The 24,048-nt window shown below is 37.9% G+C and overlaps 1 protein-coding gene across 1 annotated transcript in view; it reads right to left on the reverse strand.

Moving 5' to 3' along the window:
- Nucleotides 1-24,048, reverse strand: part of LOC146003312 (putative G-protein coupled receptor CG31760) — an 822,492-nt gene that overhangs the window by 219,780 nt on the left and 578,664 nt on the right. The window contains exon 3 of the mRNA XM_083141570.1: nucleotides 15,183-15,293. Coding sequence (XP_082997696.1) covers nucleotides 15,183-15,275 — 93 coding nt within the window. The 5' untranslated portion in view covers nucleotides 15,276-15,293. The remainder of the gene's footprint in view (nucleotides 1-15,182; nucleotides 15,294-24,048) is intronic.

Here is a 24,048-nt window from a genome sequence, read left to right on the forward strand (position 1 = left end):
GAGGTTTAGATGTAGCATTGCATTTGTATCATTACTAGGGACACTGAAATTTCGCGAACGCTTTAAACGCGAAATTATTTTTCAAGTTTGTATAATTTTGTTTCGAGAGAAGTGGATAGGAGTTATGACCATGTTCGGCTCCAATTTATTCACGAAGTTCTGCGAAATACAAATCAAAATGCGAAATGAAACGAAAAGTGTCGAAGTTCACGAAATAACACCGAAATTCAGTTGTCAAAACAAAAAAAAACACATTAATTTATCTTCTTTCATAACATTGGACTGTTATTTTGCTCGTGAAAGTTCAACATTTCATTACAGGTGACAATGACTGCGTAAAGTAGTTTTACATCATCAGAAGCGCAATGCCGCACAGTGCAAACGGTGTCAGTGATAAGTATTTAGCCGCTTTCTTCTCCGTTCGTTCATTTCTCCATTCCTGCAACTCAGGCTATCTCGCTCCAACGTAATGCGTAAATACGTTGATGTCATGCAGAAAATATGGAAATTAGTTTTCTGCTGTTAATGTTATGTTTTTGTAGCTAAAACGCAAATGTTTTAGTAGGACTATTTTTTTCAGCCAAAGTTTGCGGTCCAAAAAGTTCCAATCAGAGGCCTACAGAAGATCGTGTGTAGTCTGTGTCTCCATTACGTGCCACACAAAAATACGAGTTTCAAGGATTTTCGTGTCCGTGCTTCTTGAGGGCTTGCTCATAGTTTCTTTGGCGAATTACAATGCCCAAAGTTATTTCAGTATTTGAACGTGCTCGAGAGTTCAAGGCAACAAGGCTTGTACAAAATTAAATGACTGGCTCCGCGAAGATCCAGTAAAGATTTTTTTTTTGAAAATGTTAGTTTTATTCAGTATTCAAGAAATATTGTCAATGAAGACTTGTACGACATTTGCAAGAATGTGCCTATTCTAAAAACATGTTCACAATTAAATTTTTTGAGAGGGTACAAAGCTTTTCAGGATATGGTAAAGAGGGATGTGAAGGAGTCAGGTGTAACTTTGAATTTAATTAATATGCTGCTAGCACTTAAAGAAGGTAGGTGCAGACTACTTAACTTTGAATTTTATTTTCCGCTTTTCCAACGAAATGATCTTTTTTCACCGCTTTTATATACCGAAATTGTAACTTTTTAAATGCGAAATTCATTAATATTATTTACCATAAATCATTGTCCCTAATCATTACCCAACATCTTCATCGTCGCGATTATCGCAAGAGGTAAAAATGCGACACAAAATAACCCAAACAGAAGCTGGGAATCAATCTGAATATTGGTTACATTGGATACGTGGTAGAATTGTTTTAAATATCACATCCTGTGATATAATAGGGTTTTTGATAAGAGACCATTTGTATAATACATACCTATGTGGCGAACAATAAGTAGTTTCACGTTCACTACGCTCTTCGGTTGTTTAGAAATCGTAAGGAAGAAGTTCAGTGTAGATCACAAAAGAGATTTACATATTGTTATGATATCTTTTAAACACCACGAAATCTAATTCCAATAGAATACGATACTACTCCTTACGTTCCTGTAAATGTTCACCATTAGTCTGGCGAAAAAAGGTAACGAAGATTTCCGTGTTTCCTTGAGGAAAGATAAGGCGCCTGCTTGTAGCAAGCAAGCAAGCACTAACTACTTCGATCAGTGACCTTCACTGCCAGAGTGACTCACAGCAGGCCTGCGCTCGTTCCAGTGTGCGTATAAAACAGGTATTTAATTTCGTTCCTTACAATCCACAGTTATATCAAGCTAACATTCTAATATTTTCGTAAAATATGTAGTAAACAAGTTTTATACATTATGGTCTTCCAGAGTGTTGTTGCCTGCTATTTACACGCGGGAGATGGGAGTGTTGTAAACATTTCTGAACCCAAAGGTCGAGCACGAAGGAAAAGTCGTGTAAGCATTGGAGGTAATAACAAGGTAATAGAAGTTGAAGGAAATGCTGGAATAAATTATATCAGAAATTGGGTAAAAACAGTATTCATCACACATAGGGCTATCAGATCACTCTTCAGCGGAAAGTAGGACAAAATGTCTCAAAATGTTGAACACGATCGTATTTGCAGTAACTATAATAGGTTACTAGGACATCTTAGCATATAACAAGAATATGACACATCTTCAGCTGAAAAAATAATGTTGAAGTGAAGGGTTGAGTTCAAAATTCCTCAACTGCTAACTAATAGCACGGCTGTATGTGATTTCAACTTGTGTATGTAAGACAGAACGTTTTTCGTCGACATGGGGCCAGGAAGTGAAAACAATCCATGAATTCGGGAAGGAGAAAATTCACAATTTCGTAAATAAAGTCTGGAAGTTCTTGTTTATTAATATGTAAAAAACTACTATACACTGGGAAAAAACAGAATTGTGTGCCTTATTTCTCCAATAAGGAGAATAATTACTTGTTACTTCGAACAAATTACCGACAGTTATATCGATAAAACTTCACAAAGTAAGCACTTTTATACATATATCCGGACTTTTCCGGATCTAGAAAATCGTGAAGTAATTTGTGAGCTGGGATTGTAATTGCTTTTCCGAATATCCAGTAGCAACCATGCACACTCTTTGATTTAAGCATACTTCTCCAAGGAACCACGTTATCTCAGACTCCCCTCAGATTTTCTGTTTCTCCATCTAATTTGACGTTACGTGATGCCCAAAATACGTATAAGATTTCTTTCAAATTCCTTCCGGAGGCCAGACATAACTATGAAATGTAGGACACGTCCGGAAATAAGAATGATTCTTATAAGTCTTTTTATTTTCTTATTTAGCGTCGTTTTTCTTTCACCTCTTGCTAATCGCGACAACGAGGATGAGTGATATGATGAAATTGATGAAGGGGCACTCACAAAGAACACCCATACGCAGGACGGGATTCGAACCCAGGACATCAGACATCGTAGCGCACTGTGCTAACCACTCTGTCACGGACGGAATTCTTATAGCCCTAATCGTTCCTCAAGCATTTGTCCTATCTTTAACTATACACGAAACATAAAGAACAATCTAAATAAACAGGTGCCAGTTCACACTCTAACCGTAAAAAACATATGCATGTGAAAATGCAAAATAATATTTATTTTTAGGTAGTTGTGATTTATTATTGTATATTAAAGAAATATATTAGTGATAAAATGACGGAAGTAGAGGAACATCTCCAATGAAACACTCATGCCTTATGGATATTTGTATTTCTTGCCAAACAAGGTTCCGAGTTCGAGTTCCGACCAAAATGGGTTCATTGTGTATGTTCATTCATGTCTTTAATGTAATCATAAATCGTCGTCATGAATAATTTAACTTCAGAGGAAGAAAACTGAGGTAATTACTAATAAAAACAATAACAAAACAAATTTGATCTTAAAGCCCTGGCTTTGAGCTACATATTCCATCACGGGGATCATAGGCGTGCGCCCAGGGGGCCGGGGTGGGCAGATGCCCCCCTAATCATGGACGTCTGCAGATTTTTTCCACGAAGAGACAAGGTATTTTTCCATGGGGCATATTACCCCGATAATAGTGTTGCATTATCGCATTCCTGCATCCTCAATATAATAATTAATGTAAATTATTATGACTGAAATCAAATTATACATGGGAAAACGTACTTTTTGGTTGACATTCGTTTTCTAAGGGGAAGATGTGGCAATCCTTGCCCCCCTTCCAGACATCTATGCCCCTATATTATTATATTTTCACCTAGAAATTTAGGATAGATGAATCCTATCGCCGTTATTAAACTATATTATACTATTAAAGAAAATTAAGTATTTTCAAGCCGATGAAAGTTCAAAGCAACTACGGGGGAAGGGGTGCAGTGGCGAAACCACCCCCCCCCACCCCCACAACCTTGAACGGAAATCAATTTTAGGGGGGCAAACATGGAAGTAAAGGAAAGGAAGAGTAGCAGAATGTAAGAGTAGCAGGACAAAAGGATACTCAAGATGGATTTTGTTTTCACGTCTGACTGCCAAGAGCACCTGCGCGGGTGGGGGGAGGGGACAGAGCTACAATTGCCCCCTTGATTTCAAATTTTATACAAATATAAATACCTTTTGTAAAATGTTCTTGCACGCTTCGCTCGCAATGTCTGCTTTTCTTGCAGTCTAGTCAAGTTAAGAGCCGTAGCTAGGGATCGACGGGAGTTAACCCTGGACGCCAAACGATCTAAATAAAAAAAAATTGTAAAAGAGAATAATATGGCGCTCCATGATTTTTTTTCCCCATATTAAATCGACATTGTTTTCATTTTGCAAAAAAATGGATCTGAAAATTTATTGGTCGCTTCGCTCGCAATTTGTTTTCTGTAATGCATTTTAAATTACCGAGGAGAGAAGTACTGCTTCTAAAAGGTTTTCTCTTAAGTGCATGAACAATTGTTTGGAGGAAAAGGAACGCGCAGATTTGAGAGACAATGTATATGATTTTTACTGTTGGTATATATGTATATATATATGTGTGTGTGTGTGTGTTGTATATACAGATGGGGGACAAAATAATACGAACACCTGTGAAAAAGTATACCACATTTCACACCGGCAGTACAGCAGCACCACCTAGCACTGAAGTCTGCCACCTAGTGGCTGTGAAGGGGAAGGTTTTAGTTTGCCAACAGCAGTCATTAGTGGTGCATTCGTCTATGATACGCTCTCAAGAGACACTGCAATGTCAGACCTGACAGAGTTCCAAAGAGACATGATTGTTGGAGCACGTTCAGCTGGAGCCACGGTGACTGAAACCTCAAAGCTTGTTGGGTGTGCAAGGAGCACAGTATCAGCCGTTATGACAGCGAACACAACACAAGGTAAGATGGCGTCTTCAAAGCACAACAGTGGACGAAAGACAAAGCTTGCTGCTCGGGATAGGAGGTTGTTGAAGCGCATAGTCGCCCGAAAGCACAAGCAATCGTTATCCGAGATAACATCTGAAATGAACAGGTATCTCCAGGACCCCATTTCAACCAAAACTGTCAAAAGGGAACTCCATGCTGCAAACATTGATGGCCGAGTGGCAATTCGTAAGCCATTGGTGAAATCACGTAATGCTGTCAAGCGACGCCAATGGTGCAGAGCTCACAGAAGTTGGTCCCCACAGCAGTGGCAACAAGTCATCTGGTCTGATGAATCAACATTCACGTTATTTCAGACCACGGGGCACGTTTATGTGTGGAGAACGCCTCGAGATGCATTTCATCCTGACTGCCTCTTGCCGACTGTGAAGCATGGAGGTGGGTCCATTATGGTATAGGGCGCGATATCTTGGCATGGTGTGGGACCACTTGTTTTTCTGCATGGGAAGATCAATGCCAGTCACTATCGCAGCATTCTGGGGGATCATCGCCATCCTTTTGTCCAGACTTTATTTCCTGGGGACCGACCGCTTTTTCAAGACGACAACGCTCCTATCCACACTGCTGGGTCTGTCCAAACATGGTTTGAAGAACATGACGATGAAGTAGGACATCTTGAATGGCCCCCACAGTCTCCTGATCTGAACATTATAGAACATTTGTGGGGATATTTGGAGTCCAAACTTCGTGCTCGAAGTCCGCCTCCAGCCACACTTTCGGAATTGGAGACTGCTCTGGAGGAAGAATGGCTCCATATTCCCTTAAACATTGTGCATGACCTCTATGCGTCCATCCCACGTCGCATACAAAGTGTACTTCAGTCACAGGGTGGTCCAACCCCCTATTAATAAAGATTTTCTCTACATTCACAGGTGTTCGTATTATTTTGTCCCCCATCTGTATATATGTATGTATGTATTTAATATTTATATGTGTGTGTGGGGCGGGGTGTATATATAAACACACCCATCAATGCAATAAAATTTAAACAAGTGAGATGAAATTACGTTATTCTTTTCCGGCCTGAAATATCATCAAGGCTATCCCCCCCTAATCAGAGGGTCTGAGCACGCCTATGACGGGGACTGACACTTTACGTAGGTGTAGACACGCTTCGTACAATTTGATGATATCGCGATTACGTAATGGATGTGCAGCCACTTAACTGAAGCCCCCAAAATTCACATTTTATTACACTTTGTGGATTGTGCATTAATCAACATCAGGTTAATCGCGGCAGGCAAAGTGGAGGGAAAATGACAATGAAGCACAACGAGGAGGTCCTTGGTTCCTGATTAATGAAACTTTGTCTACATGCAACTGAGTCGCTGCGTGAAATCGCTGAAAATGTAATTTATTAATTTCTTAATTTTGCTTATTTTATATTGCTTTTCTAGCACTTGGCGTCAACAAAGGCGATGAGGATGATTAATGAAGTTATGAAATGGATGATAGGACATGATGATCCATGTCTTACACAAAATTCTAAGTTGGGACTAATGAATATCGATTCGTCTTATCATTTGTCAAGTAGTTGTTTTTAACTCCAATGTTTTTCAAGGACTTCTGGGTTGACAGCATGTGTGTTGCGCGATGATGATTCGACAAAACCACCATTTCAGTTAACTTTCTTGAAAATGACTCTAATATCAGTAAAGAGAACATTTTCTTACGAATAGCTGTTGTTAAGAAACCAATTCCTGAAACTCACGGCACCCAGCTGTTGTTTGTTATGGCTGGGCTTGGGGGTATGACTCACGCTGCTGTCAATACTCAATCATTCCCGAGAATCCAGGTCCGCCAGGCAAACCCAAGCGACAATTTTGTTATTTGGGTTGCATAGACAACAGGCTTTAAGATGTTACGATATCGTAGGTCTCGTGGCCCAAGAACTATTTTCCATGACTGTACATCAAGAGTAGTTTATCTGGCCATCTGACACTAGTTGTCTATGGCGTCATTAATATTTGCCAAAGTGAACAAACACGACATTTCAACTAAACCACAAAGAACCACAGTGTAATGTCCAGGGCATTTCACACTAGATCTAGTTAATTTTTCATCCAAACTTCCTTTTTTAAATATATATTCTTGTTTGAGTTTGTGTTTTAAGTCCACATTATGCACAAATAGGCTAATCCGAGCTGCTATGTGTTTCCACAAGATATCGAGCCAGAAACCCAGTGATCTGGGAATAGGCGATTTCTCATTCATTTATGTCCTGTAATCGTTAAGATTAACTTAAGTTTTAAAAACTGGAAACAACGTTGAATGTGGATGGCTTTAAAACATCACGAACATTCTAAGGACCACAAAACATCATCTGTAGTACGGGCAAATTATTCTAATCGTGGGTCGTTAGTGACAATGCTAATTAGTAAAAGACATTGAAAGGTGATTCAAGATTTGGTTGGTTGGTTGATTTGATGTTTTAAGTGCACTTTATGCACAGTAAGGCGAATCTGGACTGGACCTACAGTCTAAAGCACCGGGTATCGAACCCGGGACCAAATGTGATAAAAATAAAACCGACACTACAATTGTTGTGGACGCATCGCGGTTTCTTAGTATTTAGGGACTTGATTTTCGAGATGATGTATCTGATGCAAACCTTAACAAAGGGAACGTCTTCGATACTCTTGAAGTTAATTTCAAAATCAGGGGATATTATTCGGAAATGTATTGAACTTGAACCTTAAAATGCAAATTACACTCAAAATTCGATCCAAAACAAATTAATCTGCGTAATGTCCACACTTATTCTCAGCAAAATAAGCCAGGAACTGGAAGATGTGAATCGAAGAACTTCTTCCCAAGAACTCCATAGGTGCATGTAATTGTGTACCACAAACATACGTTGGAGTGGTAGAGTGAGAGGTGCACCAGGGTCAGAATATTTCTTGAATTATGAGATAACTGTAACCTTCTTCAGATTTTTGTTCCTGTGATAACATTTCCCTAAAAGGTGAAACGCAGATTTTGTCCAAAACTGTTCAGCGTTACGAAGATGGAACGAAAGTACTCCACTTAATGGATTTAGATTTCTTCGAAATCCTAGGAAAGTATAATTTGGCATTTCACAAGGCTCACACTCCAGTTATATTCTCTCCAATGCAGCATGTGAAAGAACCTTTTCGTGTTTGAAATCTGTGAAAAGCTTTGCTCGAAACAGGATGCTGGATGCCAGCTGCCTCATTTGGCTGTCCTTGCTATTGAGAAGAAATGTCAAGTCATGGACGTACAAAGCACATACAGCAGAATTCTCCTACAAAATAATTGCATTTCACTAAGTGACTCGTTGTTTCTAATACTTAAGAAGATTAATTTCTTCCAACGTCATGTTTATTTTGCAAGAAAATTAAACTCTTCCAAACATTTTTTTTCGTCATTTATATTATTATCTTATAACTTCAATATTTATATCAGTAGTTTTATCTCAAGAGAGACGACGAATTATAAAATTATAAATGTCTTCCAATATTGAAATAGGCCACTAGAAATAACGCAACTTTCTGCAGTTCCCACGAATAAAAAGAAAGAATTAATGCCTTTATCAAAGCGAATCATATGGAGATAAACTCGTAATCAAGAAGTAAATTTAGGCAGTAAACGTTCACTATGAATAAAAGACAAACACAAAACACCGTACGTGAATATAATAATAATAATTAGAAATACTAATATTAATATAATATATATTTGTAGTGTTTTCGGGCGTTTTAATGTGATTGCCCCCCCCCCCTAGCCCCATCACTTTTCCCTGGCGTCGTCACTGCCGAGACCCTTGATTACAAGGCGATGACGGTTACCCCACGCCACCGGGAAGGTATGAGAATCTTTTCAGGAAGAGTTATTGTACCTTTCAGAAGTAACGAAATACAGATAAATTAGAAATTAATGTGGTAAGGTCAAAAGTCACAACTAGATATTGAGAAATATATTGTAGATTACTGTGTTCACCATTGCAGAAACTTCATTAAAGAGTATAACAGGACAATAGTGCCTATAAATTTAATATATATGTAGTTCATAGTGGTGGAATTTATCGGAATTCTGGCCTCATCGAAAAATCTCACTCACCTTCAACACTATTGGAACTGACTGACCTCTATCGGCAAACAGACGAATTATTGCCACACAACGTATGTGAGTAGAAAAAACATTCATCTCAACCTACAACTTTTTATGTCAATTTCGCTTCCGAATAATATTTTTCCCACTATAATTAGTATTCGATCGTTACCCTTGGCCCAGGGTGTATATACGAGGGAAGTCAGTAAACAGATCACAAACTTATGTGGGATAGCTGAAAATAGTAGCGTGTAGTTTCCAAAGGTGTCATTAGGTGGCAGCACAATCCAGCCTGATGATATTCAGTTAACAGTCGCTAGATAGCAGACGCACGTATAGGCAGCTGGCAGCTCAATTTCAAAATTACGTCCGTGCTCGAGGAGTGTATGTTAGAATAGTGGCGTGCTGTTGTGCGTCTGTTGTAGGCAAATGGACTTCCTGCAAAGAATATTCAAAAGGAAATGTTTCCTGATTGCGGTGAGAAGTGTTTGTAGTGTAAAGTGGTGCACAACTGGAATAAATTCTCCCAAGGACGGTCAAACGTTGATGGTGCTGAGCCTCTACACCAGGGGTTCCCAAACTACTGTATTTCGTTTCACGGCGCCCTTAGTGTTTCAAGATTTTCCCGCGACGGCGCCCAAGTAAGAATGTAGGCCTATTTAACACTTGCAATGCTCATTAAGTGTGGTTAGGTTGCTTGCCTTAAGTTAAAAAATAAACACATATTTCAAATTCAGAAACATTTTATATGTAAAAAGTACTAAATAAGGCTAACATTATAGTATAGGGGAGACGGATTTCTTCAAATTTACAGGAGAAAGTACTTACGGAAATCATTTTCTGTAGCGTTGTGGAAGTTCGTGAATGTAGTTTTGATCCATTTTAATGCGAATGCATGTTGTTTTCTGCGAAAATCTCTGTCCGACACGCTGTTTCTGCTGCCGCCATTTGCTTTCTGCATGAAAGCACAATGTTCCGTGTCTTAAGATGACGTAACCCCATAGTCAGTGTTTCAAACTAGCCGTGTTTTCACTAGAACATGACGTGTCGAGTATTTTTAATTTATTTTAACTATGCTTGCCTAACCTAACCTTACGGAAAAGGGTTTTTGGAGCTAACATCAATAGTTTGTGAGGCTAACGTCAATGGTTTGCGAGGTATTATCATAATTTCAAATCCGGGCACGAAAGTAGGTATTTTCCGGTGAACGAGGTTGCAACACTGCATAAATCGACAAAACACTCGCACAACGCGCCCTGAACCAGTACGCTATCGCCCGCCATAATGTGTTACAGAATCGAAATAACAAGTAACAGTAAGTACTCGTAAATGTAAGAAATAGACTTTATCTTAGTTAGAAATGCATTATTTCACCTTAGAAAATTTTCCGCATTCCAAAATAGTACGTTAGCAATGTAAAAAAGTGCGAAATATATGATTTATAGGTGTCTCCCCATACTATAATAGTACCTAAATAAGCATATATTTGGAACAATCATATCATTTCAGAGAAAGTATTGGAACATTTCGCGGACACTCTGGGAACCACTGCTTCTACACCTAGTTTCACCGCAATCCGTTGCTTCGAATGGGATCCAGAAGGCTCTGAGTTGGGCAACTATATTTATGCCACCCGGTAATCTTTTTAGTACCTAAAACATTATTGGTATTGAAAAATGCTCATTTTTGCTGGTGGCTTCTGCATTACAGAGTCCATTGAATGTCAGTAAAGATAAAAATCCTCTTTCATGTACAACAATACTCGAAAGCAGTAGATGGTGGAGGTAAAGACAATCTATTCCATCACGGGCTAGCCAGTAGCAAAACCACTCGGCAATTAGATTGGACTTGGATTTTTTTTTTAACAACAAAAAGCCAGAATACCTTTGACTCTTTAATATGTATGCAAATGTGAAAATAATTCGGCAGAGGAAAAAAAATCTCTCGACCTTCGTAAACGATTGCTGAACCACATGTGATAGGGAAGGGTTCATTATTAGTTCTATTCAGGGACGGAACAATAACCAGCAATCAATAGAAGCCAGAGGGCGCCAGGTGAAGAATTGTAGACGAGGAACGAAAAATGGTGAAACAGTTTATCAAAGGGATGCGAGATATCGATAGAATGCATCAACACCCCTTTTATCTTCATGCGAACAAGAGTCGCGCTTTTCTCTGCGGAATTTTATCAGCAGCAGCCAACTGTCATCGTTCAATTTTTCTTCTGTAGTGAGATCGCAATCAAGGTTGTAGTACAGGGACGAGACCTTGAAAAAAAAGTCGAAACCAGAACGAGATCGGACACTTCCTGATTTGTCGAGATGAGGCAAAGAACGAGATCGGACACTTCCTGATTTGTCGAGATGAGGCTAAGAACGAGATCGGACACTTCCTGATTTGTCGAGATGAGACTAAGAACGAAATCAGACACTTCCTGATTTGTCGAGATGAGACAAAGAACGAAATCAGACACTTCCTGATTTGTCGAGATGAGACTAAGAACGAGATCGGGCACTTCCTGATTTGTCGAGATGAGACTAAGAACGAAATCAGACACTTCCTGATTTGTCGAGATGAGACTAAGAACGAGATCGGGCACTTCCTGATTTGTCGAGATGAGACTAAGAACGAAATCAGACACTTCCTGATTTGTCGAGATGAGACAAAGAACGAAATCAGACACTTCCTGATTTGTCGAGATGAGACTAAGAACGAGATCGGGCACTTCCTGATTTGTCGAGATGAGACTAAGAATAAGATCGGACAGTTCCTGATTTGTCGAGATGAGACAAAGAACGAAATCAGACACTTCCTGATTTGTCGAGATGAGACTAAGAACGAGATCAGACAATTAACGAGGAATATTTCTAAAATTATTCAAAGTAAATAACACTAAAGGTCATACAGGTAACGATGAAAATCAAGAGGCAATTCACGATGTGAGATTTCTTTATTATGAATCAGGGACGGTGACAGGGGTGGGCACGGGTGGGCAATTTCCCACCCAAAAATTGCTGTGCCCACCCGATTGCCCACCCAATCAAATTCAATAAATATATACACTTGGGAAAATGCGAATGGTTAAATAACGAAGTTTATTATGGTGTTCACTCCATGTATATTTTACTTGTGAATATTATCTATATTACAGACAAGTTCACATATTATCATTCAGTAAAAAGCTTTGTTGTCCTTTGCCGAAACACTGATTTAGTGAATAGGTTTACGAAAGTCAGAGTAAATAATAAGTTGAATGGAATTAATTTAAGCTTTTCTTTCAACTTCCTTAACTTTATCGTTGGAAAGCGAAAGGAATTTCCAAAGCTTTTGAAACACAAACTGTGATCTAATGCCCACTTGTATGCTTAAACAGCCAGTAGGTTTAGGAAACTTTATGGGAGGCGCAAAATTGTGCAGAATATGACGAACATTAGAAGAGGATTATGGGCCTGAGGGCTGCAGCTCCTGGCCTTCACAGGAACGATGCATCAAATTGCTTTGAAAATGTGCCACATAATGAAAAGAAATAGATACTTGAAATGTGGCAAAAATATGGAAATACATATAAATAACTATCCGCCATAGTTTGGCCAAAAAGTTATAACTGGAACTGAATGTAGAAGGGGTGGAGTGGAGTTGCTTGATGTTGTCAACTCCGGGCTTCCGGCCTGGGTATGATTAAGGTAATCTGTTAAACAAAAAAAAACAACAAAAAACTCTTCTTCGCCTTGCTTCCTCCAGCAACACACAAAGTTGTTTAGTTAGGTCTACATTGAAATAATAAGAAGACAGAGGTAATTTGATATGTCCCTTTCATCATCACGGTTTGATATACCTGTCATCTTCTAATTTCGATATGGTATCCAAAATTTAAAAAAAAAACAATTTTATATTCGTTCTACTAATAAGAAGCAATCACAAAAATAGATTTTGATAAAACAGCTCTGTAGGTTTGAAAAATTGCTGCAGAATTATTGACTTGATAATGAGTTAGGAACCCTATTTAGAAATCTTCTTACATGAGTTGTTTTAAGTTCACTTTATAAACAGATAGGCTAATAGGGACTGGACCTACACTTTAAAGTGGGGTCCGAACCACTATGTGCCTCCATCGGTTATTGAACCCGGGACCCCTTGATAACAAGGCGACGACTCTACCACTATGCCATCAGGGAGGCAAAAAATCTTCTTACAGATACATTTTCCTTATCAGTTATGTAATCATGTGATTTTTCTTGTGGTTAACTAACATAGAATAGGGACGAAATTTTAGAACTTTGTGCTTCATATCATAATACATACAATGTTGTTTATTTATTTATTTATTACTTTTCGGTGATATTTTGCCAAAATGTTCTTTAGCCTATAATTAGGTCAGGTTAGGTTAGATGCAGAATGGACTCAGAATTTGATTTATACCTGGGTTCTTGCTTTTTTTTAAATTTTGCTAATAACACATTATCCATACTTACGTCAAACGCTGAACTGCATTGTGCGCTCGGAATGCACACGTGATATAGTGACACCTTTATCCAGGTCGGATTGATTTTAGTTATATATTAGTTCTAATGTGCGAATTAATTAATGTTTAAAATATGTTTTTTTTTTTCAATTTATTGCAAGAGCTTTTACTATTCATTCCCCTATTATGTGAGGGACTCGATCAGCCATTTAGAATAAATAAAATAACAGTCTGCGTTTGAAACAAGGTGGCGAACTCGCTATGTTTGCATTTCTCAGTTCGTCGATTTCATCAACATTCACGATTATTGGTACTTCACGACACTCGAAGCACGATGGGGACATTATAGAATGAAGAGTCTTGAATTTCAGTCCGCATTTGTTGGAAATTCTTTGTCTTGACCAGTTTGTAAATGCTGTAAATACTTATTACAGCCATAGGTGTGCGCACGGGGGTGCAAAAGGTACTTGCCTACCCCAAATGTCTTCTCAAAAAATAAAAATAAAATATGTTGAATTACCATTAAAATAATGAAAATAATATCCGTGGTAAAAAAAAAGTAAGGAATTTCGTTTCATTTGAGATGCCCCGCTCTCTCGCTCCCTCTCCACAAAACAATGTGATATTTCTTTACTATACTAATCAGTAATCATGTAGTAAAGAAATTCTTTCTTCCTTTATAAATCGCAGAGCCCCTTCACATAGCTATCGGCCCGTACTTATTCTTTTCCCGAGGACCGACTTGTTTGTTAATGCAACCTTCCAACATTTACAATAAGACTTTCGTGTTCAAAGACTTTCATGAATGCTCTTTCCCTTCCCTTTCAATGACAAGATTATCAATTTTCAGATTTTTACTTGCATCTGAATTCTACGGTTTAAAATTATATATAATGCATGGCATTAACTATCGAGTGACCAGGTACAGCAATATATTTTATGGAGTAATGTGCATTATAAAACATGGTAGAACTGAACCTACAGATGTATTTCGTCAGAGTGATTCAGCTGATAGTACCTGTAGAGATATAGTCTTGTATTTATCATTTCCAATTGTTTACTTCCATTACTTGAAATATCGACACAGTGATAGGAAAACCTGTGTTAAAATGATAACAAATGCTCATTCTATAATGTTAAATTTCATGTTCATATACCTAATAGTTTCTGTGAAAAGGAAAATGAAGTTACGACAATTAGGCTAGCCTTGTCCAGATAGTTAACTGAAACTTCCCTTAAGGCACCCCAAAATAAATTAGTCTGCGCACACCTATGCTTACAACCTATACATCGCAAGTATAATTATTATTTTATACAAACTTATTTTGCTAGATAAGACTCCCAAGTTGTTGTTTTCAATTCAAGTCCTTGCTACGCGTCCCTGGAAGTTTCGTCAGAGCGATCGTTTGGTGAGTTGGTTTGCATTGCATACATACAGGTTAGATCAGAAACTAAGCACTTTCGAGGTTATGTGTATGATGAAAAGTTCCTTCTTTTTTTATATCTACCAGTATCCAACCGTTGTTGAAGTTGTTTTAGGACACCCTGTATATGTTGGAGGGAGGTGGGGCATGAGTGCATGTGAAACTCATATAAGGTCTTACATTTATACTGCCCACCCTAATTTATGAATATACAGCTTCTGCCCACCGGGTCGAATCTTTCTGGTGCCGTCCCTGTTATGAATTGCAAGTTGGAGAGATTTCAACATGTTTTCATTAATAATCCAACAAAGATAAAATTCCGAAGTGTAAGTGCAGGACTTACCTTTTTCCTTACCCCGTAGACCCCGCCGCCTAGGCGGAGCGAACTCAACAAAGTCGCCAATAACAGCGACCTCTCGAGCCAATGATGGCCCATGACGCATCTTCATTTGTCCTGGAAAGAAACAAAGAAACATCAGAATTTGTAGTCGGGCACAGGGATTAACATCTTAACCTATCTATACTCCGTCACGGGAATCTATGGAGCAAGCGAACGAAAACAAGTCCTCTGCGCAAGTAGTTAACTCGAGAGGGCTCAACCAACGAGCGCGTGAGAGGGGAAAACGCGTCTACAGCTACCAGCACTCGTTTTCTCCCCTTCTGTAACGTTATGCCAAGCCTTGCTCCTAAGACTCCTGGCACAGGCTGTATATTAGACATTAAGTCTGTCAGTTTCCCGCCACTTGGTGCTATGTCACGTCTAGTTGTTTACAAAGTGCAACACGTTGATTTGATGTCACGTAGTGTACATTCTGTCTGCACCGCCACGAACCATGACAATAAATAGCTATACAGTAATAATATTAGCTAATAGTTTATTCTGTTTGATTGATTTGGTGTTTTAAGTCCACTTTATGCACATTAAGGCTAATCGGGACTGGACCTACAGTGGGATCAGAACCACTATGTGCCTCCACCGGGTATCGAACCCCGGACCCCTTGATTACAAGGCGACGACGCCTGCGCCTTCATGAAGCCTTTTTTATGTTCTGACCACAGCATTATACAACACTAAGGCAAGTAAAGAGTACAAAATTACACGTATTAAATATGTAGGATGTAGTGTTACCCACGAGACGAGACTTTGGCCTGTCTCGTCTCGTAGAAATGCTGTGAAATGCTGTCTCGTCTCGAAAATATTCGTTTGTCAAAGGGACACATGATCAATCTCGTCTCGTCTCGAATTTTTAAAAGCCTGTCCCGTCTCGTCCCGTGGGCAACACTAGTAGGATGTAGAATAATATACTGAGAGGAACATGTATACATTTCAAGTTATAGTTTTCAACAACGTCTACGATACCTCTGATAGTAATTATTGTTTATTGATATATAAATGAATTAATCCGTTCATTACATAATTTTACCACTTTATCATTATGTTGTAACACAACTAATTATTGGGTGAGCCCGGGCCCCATGGGTGGACGCCACTGAGTTCGGTCGAGTCGTGAGGAGAATGAAGGTTGATTTAACACATCGTTTTTCAACCTATGGGGGGTCGCGAAGTCGGGCTCGGAAATGTATTTACTGTGTTTTATAAATAGGAAGCGGAAGTTGATGAAATGTCATCTTTTTTCTGACATCTCTGACACGATGCCCATTAAATATACACAATATTACACTTCGTCTAGAAAACAAAAAAGATAATTTTAAAGTGCATTTGTTTGCATTTTTTTGCCAATATTCAGGTTTTAGGTGATTTTCCCCGATTTTCGGCATTTTCCCGTCATTTTTCGCACTATTCGGTGTATTGTTTCGTCATATTTTGTAGCAAAGCCTGCTGCTGTATCTACCGTAGTGTTGCAAACCGCACGGTTAAATATCTACATACCAATGATTTTGTGTACGGTATAATGCCATTGCCAGCGTTGAGACACATCAGCGAAGCATTTTTTATAATCATAAATACACATAAAACTATGCTCTTTGACAGAAGAATAACCAATTATGCATGAGGGTGATCGATTGAGAAAAAAACAACTTTTCCAAACATTGCAAGAAATGACTAATGAGTTTTGCAAAGGCAGGGAAAAAGCAGCTTCCACTTTGAAACAGCCACGAATGAAAGATCGTTTCGAAGGAAGCAAGACCTTTACTATTTTTGTGACTTCTCAATTTTTTTAGGGTTGCTTCCCTAAGGACAAATGTCACCGCATGCCACTGTTTAAAATCTTCCTTGTTGATCTTGTACAAGATTGGTAATCTTCTATATATTGTAGAACGATTCAAGGGAGACTCTGTACAAAAGTAAAATCTCTCTCCAGACATCAGTGCTCGGTCAAGCGACAATTTACAACACAAGGTAACATTCCACAAATAGCGGAAACACATGACGTCAGGAGACACGGCATTTTTCGATACTACCGGGTTCAAGCGGTGCCTCCAAGATGCGTATACTCCGTATACGGGCCGCAACCTGATGACGTCAAAGGACAGATGACGTCAAAAGATTAGTGGTGTGTTTTGGCGAAATACATGTATTTGAATGAGCGATTTGCACGAAAAAGAGTTCCTATAAATCTATAATTTCCAGAGTAAGAACAATAATTGTTATCGCAAACTAAACATAGATGTCTCCTGATCAGTTACAAGTAAATTTATGTGTTTGTATGTAGTACAACATTTAATTATATGTTAGTAAAAAAAGTCTGTGTTCAATCAGTGCAAAGTATACGACATTTAAGAATTTGTGAAACTAACTGAATGGTAATATTAATTACATGGATGCCGACCGTGTAACTATAATATTCCTTTATTTAACACGAAAAAATGTTGATTGTTATTTATATGTCCGTATTATTGCTCATAAGTTGTCTGAAATTGTGTAGTTCAAAGTTCAAAAGTCACATCTTTAACACATCTTACTTTCTAGTCACAATAGAGGATATTCACTTCCTTCTTCATGTTATGTTCCAGTTTACAAGAATTATGTGCTTCATGATATAGCCACATGACGTTGTTCAATTTTATTAACCTATTCCACAAATACAACGTGGATTATTTTGTACATTTTTACTCAGTAATCGATGTTATATGTTCCATTTGTCGATTATTTCTGTCAAAAAATGGAAGATCGTTTTGATTATTGCGATGTATTTAGCGAACTATATAAAAAGGTGCACTTGTGTCACCAACATTTAAGGTTTTTTTGAAATATAGACAAGTTGTAGAGAAGTTGCTAAAGTGACAATTTACTATCCTAAAGAATAACGATTAGTACATTTGCATAGTCAGTCATTGTGATTTCATGTAACACATTTGCTTTTATTTAAGATTTATGCTCTGTGGAAAAGTAGGTGAGCGAGATATTATATCAACCTGTTCTAAATATCACAAGTAGGTACAAAGGGAAAATATAATTATCAACTTACATGTCAGCGAATATTGCATGACACGATTTCAGTACATGTTCAGGTACAGTTAGAAGTAAATTGTCGTTGTTAGGTATGAATGAAACACACGCTGATATATATTTAAACTTACGCCTGAAAAATAACTTGTCTCTTAGTTTTCACCTTATCTAGCTTGTTTACCCAAAAGGGATATAATTATAAGGACATTAGATACGATATTCTGTTAATAATCTTTAACAATAATCTCCTGATAGAGCATGAGGTTTATTGTGTCCTGTTGCTTTTTGCTTTGGATTTCTTAATTAAAGTAAGTTGTTTGCTGTGGAGACAACAATGAAGTTTTAAACGTAGTAACATCGCCACCAAAATACGCAGAGGTCTTTACAAATTATGTAAGGGTACAGAATGAAAAAAAATAGCCATCCATATACTATAAGCAAACAGAATATAACAGGAAAGTATTCATCACGTCACATTAGTAGATAAACTTGTTTGTGAACCAGTAACTTTCTTTTTGGATTATTCAATTAAATTGATCTCCTTAGAAAATATTATAATTAGCACAAATGTGCTAATTAACAGTAATAAGGATAGTATTCATTAATAATAGTATTATTATACATAGTATTATAAATATAATAAAGAAAATGTAGTAACTGAATGGATTGTGGCATTGTGTATTATATCGAGGGCGTTTTGTTGATTGTGCAACAGGGACTTAAACGGCACAGTTTTCTTTGTTCCACTTCGAAACGGTTTGTTACGAATTGTAAGAGACATCACAAACATAACACTGCAAACAGCAATAAACACAACAAGCGAACCCATGCATGCCACAGGGTGGTTTGATTAGTGTTCTACCTGCCTCCCCTCTCGCGTTTGGAATCGTACTTTCCAGCTAGTTTCGTTCCCTTAGCCGGACTGTATCGCTTCAACACTCTGTGACCACAGTGTAGCCAATAGCACATGCGGCGAATCCAAGAGTTCAGGATTTTAATCCCCGGTAACGCCTAGAATTCTATGTACTCTTTATGAGCGTCCCATCATCAATTTCACCATATCATCACTCATTCCCATCGCCGCGATTAGCCAAAAGTTACCTAAGAGTGGGGCTAAATAGAAAAAAATATAATCAAAGATCTTTCACGCACATACAAAAGATTAAGAAACTCCAAGTAGACGTATGTATGTGTGAATTAAATATTTTCAACTTGTAATTCTAATATATATATTTTTATGCATTTAAGCATGTTTGAATTTAACAAATACAATATGATGAATTAATTTTCAGATATTTTGTTGCAATTTGTACGTCGCCAGAAATTGTAAGAGGAGCCGAGCCGTTGATAAAACTTGAATAGAAATTATTATTACTATTATTATTATATGTTTTGTACATTTCATTCAGCTTCATTTCTACACATTTGTTCAAGAAAAACCTCTAAAAGTTAGGACGTTTTAGTCATAAAGTCTATGTTAGGTAGCCTCTCACATAAGAATCTAATCTTTTGAATTTTGAATACTTTGGAACCATTTATTACAATATTTGGATTAAATAGTACACACAGAACACAAAATGTGCCAGTTGACATGTTCAAGTGCAAGAGCTGTTGCATTAAAATGCACACAAAAGTACATTATTTCCATGAAACCAAAAGTAAATGTTTAACTGTGTCAACTTATGCACCAAAACTACACCAACCTCGGTTTTGATACGTGTGTTGTAGAATGAATAGCTATAACATTCAGGTTCCTGCATTTTACACTATTCTTTACGATCTGATGGATTTTTTGCTTTGGCTGTTCCATACGAATACTAACAGTTATTAACTATAGAAAAAAAATGGGGTTTCTGCTTTGTTCTAACTTGAAACGACCGATATCAATTTCCAATGGTTCAGTTCAACCCTCCTGACGTCCAGGTTTGTGTATGACCTCAATCTGTACATATTTTTGCTCAAAGTAAAAAAAGTAAAGCCACAGACCTCCAGGTACAGTGGGATCCATGAGTATTACTACCGTGCCAATTGTCCATGACTATTTTCATTAATTTTTCTCTTACATCCTGTGTGTTTTTAAGCTATAGATTTTTATGTATGCTGGTGCAGAAGTTGTCAACAGCTTGTTTTGAGTTTTCTTTTAATTCTTGAATCTTTTATTGGGTCAAATAAAGTGCAATTAGCACGGTAATACTCATGGATCCCACTGTACCAGACTGGAAACGTGAACCTTTTAACATGGTTCAACTTGAAGCAAAATATTTCGAAGCTGTGGGATATTATCATGGCACCGAGCATAACAACTATTTGAAGATTGTGAGTCATTGCACCACATAAGATTGCATTTTTTAAATTTACTAACAAGGATTGTAACTCCACATTTTCAACTCCACAAGTGAGAACAAATAATTTCTTCATAAATATGAAAACAATGACAAGCTCTAATGCGCATCTCCGCCATATTTCTATTCTCCTGGCTATGCGCGAGCGAAGATGCGCGGCTTCAAACAGAAGCGCATCGTTTCCAGTCTGTAATTACGGTAATGTCTGTGGGTAAAGCTTCCACGGAAGTACACGAAGCAACTGAAGTCTTCATCTTCAGCCACCAGATGGCAGTAAAGTTCTCGGTGGGGCAAACAGGGAAGGAAAGTTAGCAATGCAGAAAATGGATTCTTTTGTCCCTACACGGAACGGGAATCTTCGAAATGTCCCAAGGGTATAAAGGAAACTTTCTTGGACTTTACCGAATCGACGTAGAGATGTGGGGGGAGGGGGTTGATGCCAACCGAGAATTCACTGGAGACGAGACGGAAGCAGGCGATGGCATTTCGGACTTTTAGTCATTCCACGCAAATAAGTGACTGACGTGGAGATGTTGAAGATAAGTAATGTATCAAGATCGAACTTCTAGAATCTAGACCATGGGCTAGAGGGGATAAACATCTCCTATGAACTTCTAAGACTGATTCATTTTGAAATGTAAACTGTATTTTCAAAAATTGTTTACCACAGCCTAAATGCATAATATACGAGGGGTGATCAAAAAGTTCTTGCACTGACGTTCAATGGATCAACGAAAACCAAATTCTTTCCAACTTGACTCTTACATTAACATAGTCGATTGTGGATGGCCGATTTCCGTGGTAGAGTATTTACCACAACGTGTTCAAATCCCGGCCTGGGCATGCGTGTTCTTGTGACAATCCCATCATGAATTTCATCACATCATCACTTATACTCATCGTCGCGATTAGCTAGAAAACCCAGAAAAGCGAAGTAAAATAAACCAAATGAATCAGAACGAACGATAATTTCAACTCGTTCACTATTTTGACTTTTAATGATCATAAAGGGGACTAAAACAGTGCTTATTATTACGAAATAGTGTAATACGGATGTTTTTTGCTGCCCTCCAGTGAAATATAACTATGTTTCGGTAATTTTCCGAAAAGGTGGCAGCAGTGCATGCTTTTAAATGCAGCGTTATTTTTCGTCGTTATTTTGGACAACTAGTAGTATCGTTGTGCAAGCAAATATTTTGTTTTTTAAATGCAATTACAAAATTCTGAAATAGATAATTCAAGAAAAAAGAAACTCCATCAGTAAACTTAGTACTTGTGGTACCAGAGTTAAGAGTGATTTTCTTGGCTATAAGAAACTTCTGATGAAGTTCTATCTTATCCTTCCCTGCAATTACAACATGTATATTTATGATAGGAAGTAATTTTGGAAGTGATGCCTTAAATGTTAGACGAAACGGATTTGTATGTAAATACATATTTATGTATGAAGCTGAAATCTGTTATATTTTGTATATTGCGCAACATGGCATGTACATATAAATCCGGTGCCTGGTAATGACTGATGCTTAATGTGTTAATTTATCCGATGCTTCGTGTTCTACCTCAGTTGTGCATTATTTCTACACTCTGCTTGCATTTTTCTTCTCCTTGTAGGGAGAAAAACACATAAAGGACAGGACTCAAGATGAGAAAGGGGGGAAATGATGATTGCAGTAACTAAATTATCCCCGCGGGGAAGTGGAAGGTGCTCTTTTTTGCCTCTTCCACTTAAACCTTACAAAAACATCGCACGCGCGAAAGAAAATAAGACGCTCTGCTTTTTTCACCACTTTCTCGTTAACAAAAAAACCGCGACAACGCTACCACGACTCCATCCATCGACCGGAGTGAAGTGTCGGTGTTGACCGAGGCGATGCTCCCGCGAGCCGGGTGACCGAAAGTCCAGTGATGCGAAAGAAAGGTCGAAGAGAAGTGCTAGAAGGGAGGAGGAGGGGATGCGTCAGATGCGAAGATAGGTCACGTTCAACAACTGTTTGAATATTCATACGCGGCAATTGCAGCGTTGGAACATTTATTATATTTCTGTTATTATAAAAGGCTGCCTTGATCACTTCTCTATTCGCGATTACAATTCGCTGCACTCGTAGCGATGACAGTGTACTGGAAATATTATTTCGGTAAAAGTTGTACAGCAAAAGTCAGAATAAGGGTTGCCAGATGCAATTATTTTTTTGGGCATTTCCTGATTTTTCCCAAATTGTACATTCCGTTCTTTTGTAATATATTTCGTTTTATTATTAAAACCAATGAGGTGGTTCCACACCAAATTACGCTGTTACGAATACGTGCTGTTATATCACTATTCTTATACCGCCTTTTTACATACTCATATTAACAATTCATTATTAATTAATATACACAATACGAATAGACCTACAAACTATCGTAACGTATTAATTTAAACGTTTATATTATTATAATCATTATATTTTATCATATTATTATTATTATTTTTGAGGCACTTATTTCGCCTCCCAAATATATTTCTAGATACATGCCTAACTGATAGAGTTACTTCTAATGCAAAAGTAATTCTGTTAAATTTGCAGCTACCTACTTACTACCTTCTCTGTCCTGGGAATCTTTGGTGTGAGCGAACGAAAACAAGTCTTTGCACAAGTAGTGTCGGCTGCAGCTACCAGACGTTTACAGCAGCGCGCAATGCTTTGCTCGGCTCACTCGCTTTCTCCCCTTCTCTACCGTTATGCATGGCCTTGCTCCACAGATTCCCGAAACAGATTGCAGCTAACGTTAGAATTCCTCGATAGAAGTAAACAAGCACCGTCCGAACTATCGCAAGGAACAGAAGAGCAAGTCCATTGTGAAGGGTGTGACATTCAGACAAATTCACATTCGTTGTTTAATTTATTTTCTTAGCATCTTGAAATGTGTAAACTCTATCAATTCATGTAATGTCATTTCCCTTGATGAAAGTTATTTAATTTCAGAATATTCCTCACCCTTCTCAATTTTGAGTTCCGGAAAATATATTTTTCGTAATTGTGACACTTCCGAGACATGACTTTAGGAACTTGCTCAGTCTTCCAAAAAACAGGAAATATATGGGTTTGCTGAAACAGTTTTATTTTCTCAAAGCAAACTTTATTTGACATTTTCATGCTTTTGCTTTCTAAAAAAAAAAAAATATTACATCCTTTTTTTATGAACAGTTTTTATCTGTGACGGGTGTGTCACCATTCACATTATTTAATTTGAAGGATTGTGGAACAATGCCAAGGTTATTAAAATTATCACAAATAGATTCTTCAAACTAAGGTTTGTTTGGGAAATTAAGTAATTCTTAATCAACGAGACAATTAGAATGAAATTAGAATTAATTTAGTTTTCTTATAGGTATTTTCAATTCTTACGACGGGCGCTCTAGAAGCTGGCAAGGGAAGTGGGGAGCGTGGAAGCGACCAATCCAGCGCGAT

The sequence above is a fragment of the Lepisma saccharinum genome, chromosome 20 (genome assembly GCF_977018435.1).
Source record: "Lepisma saccharinum chromosome 20, izLepSacc3.1, whole genome shotgun sequence".
Taxonomy (NCBI): Eukaryota; Metazoa; Arthropoda; class Insecta; order Zygentoma; family Lepismatidae; genus Lepisma; species Lepisma saccharinum.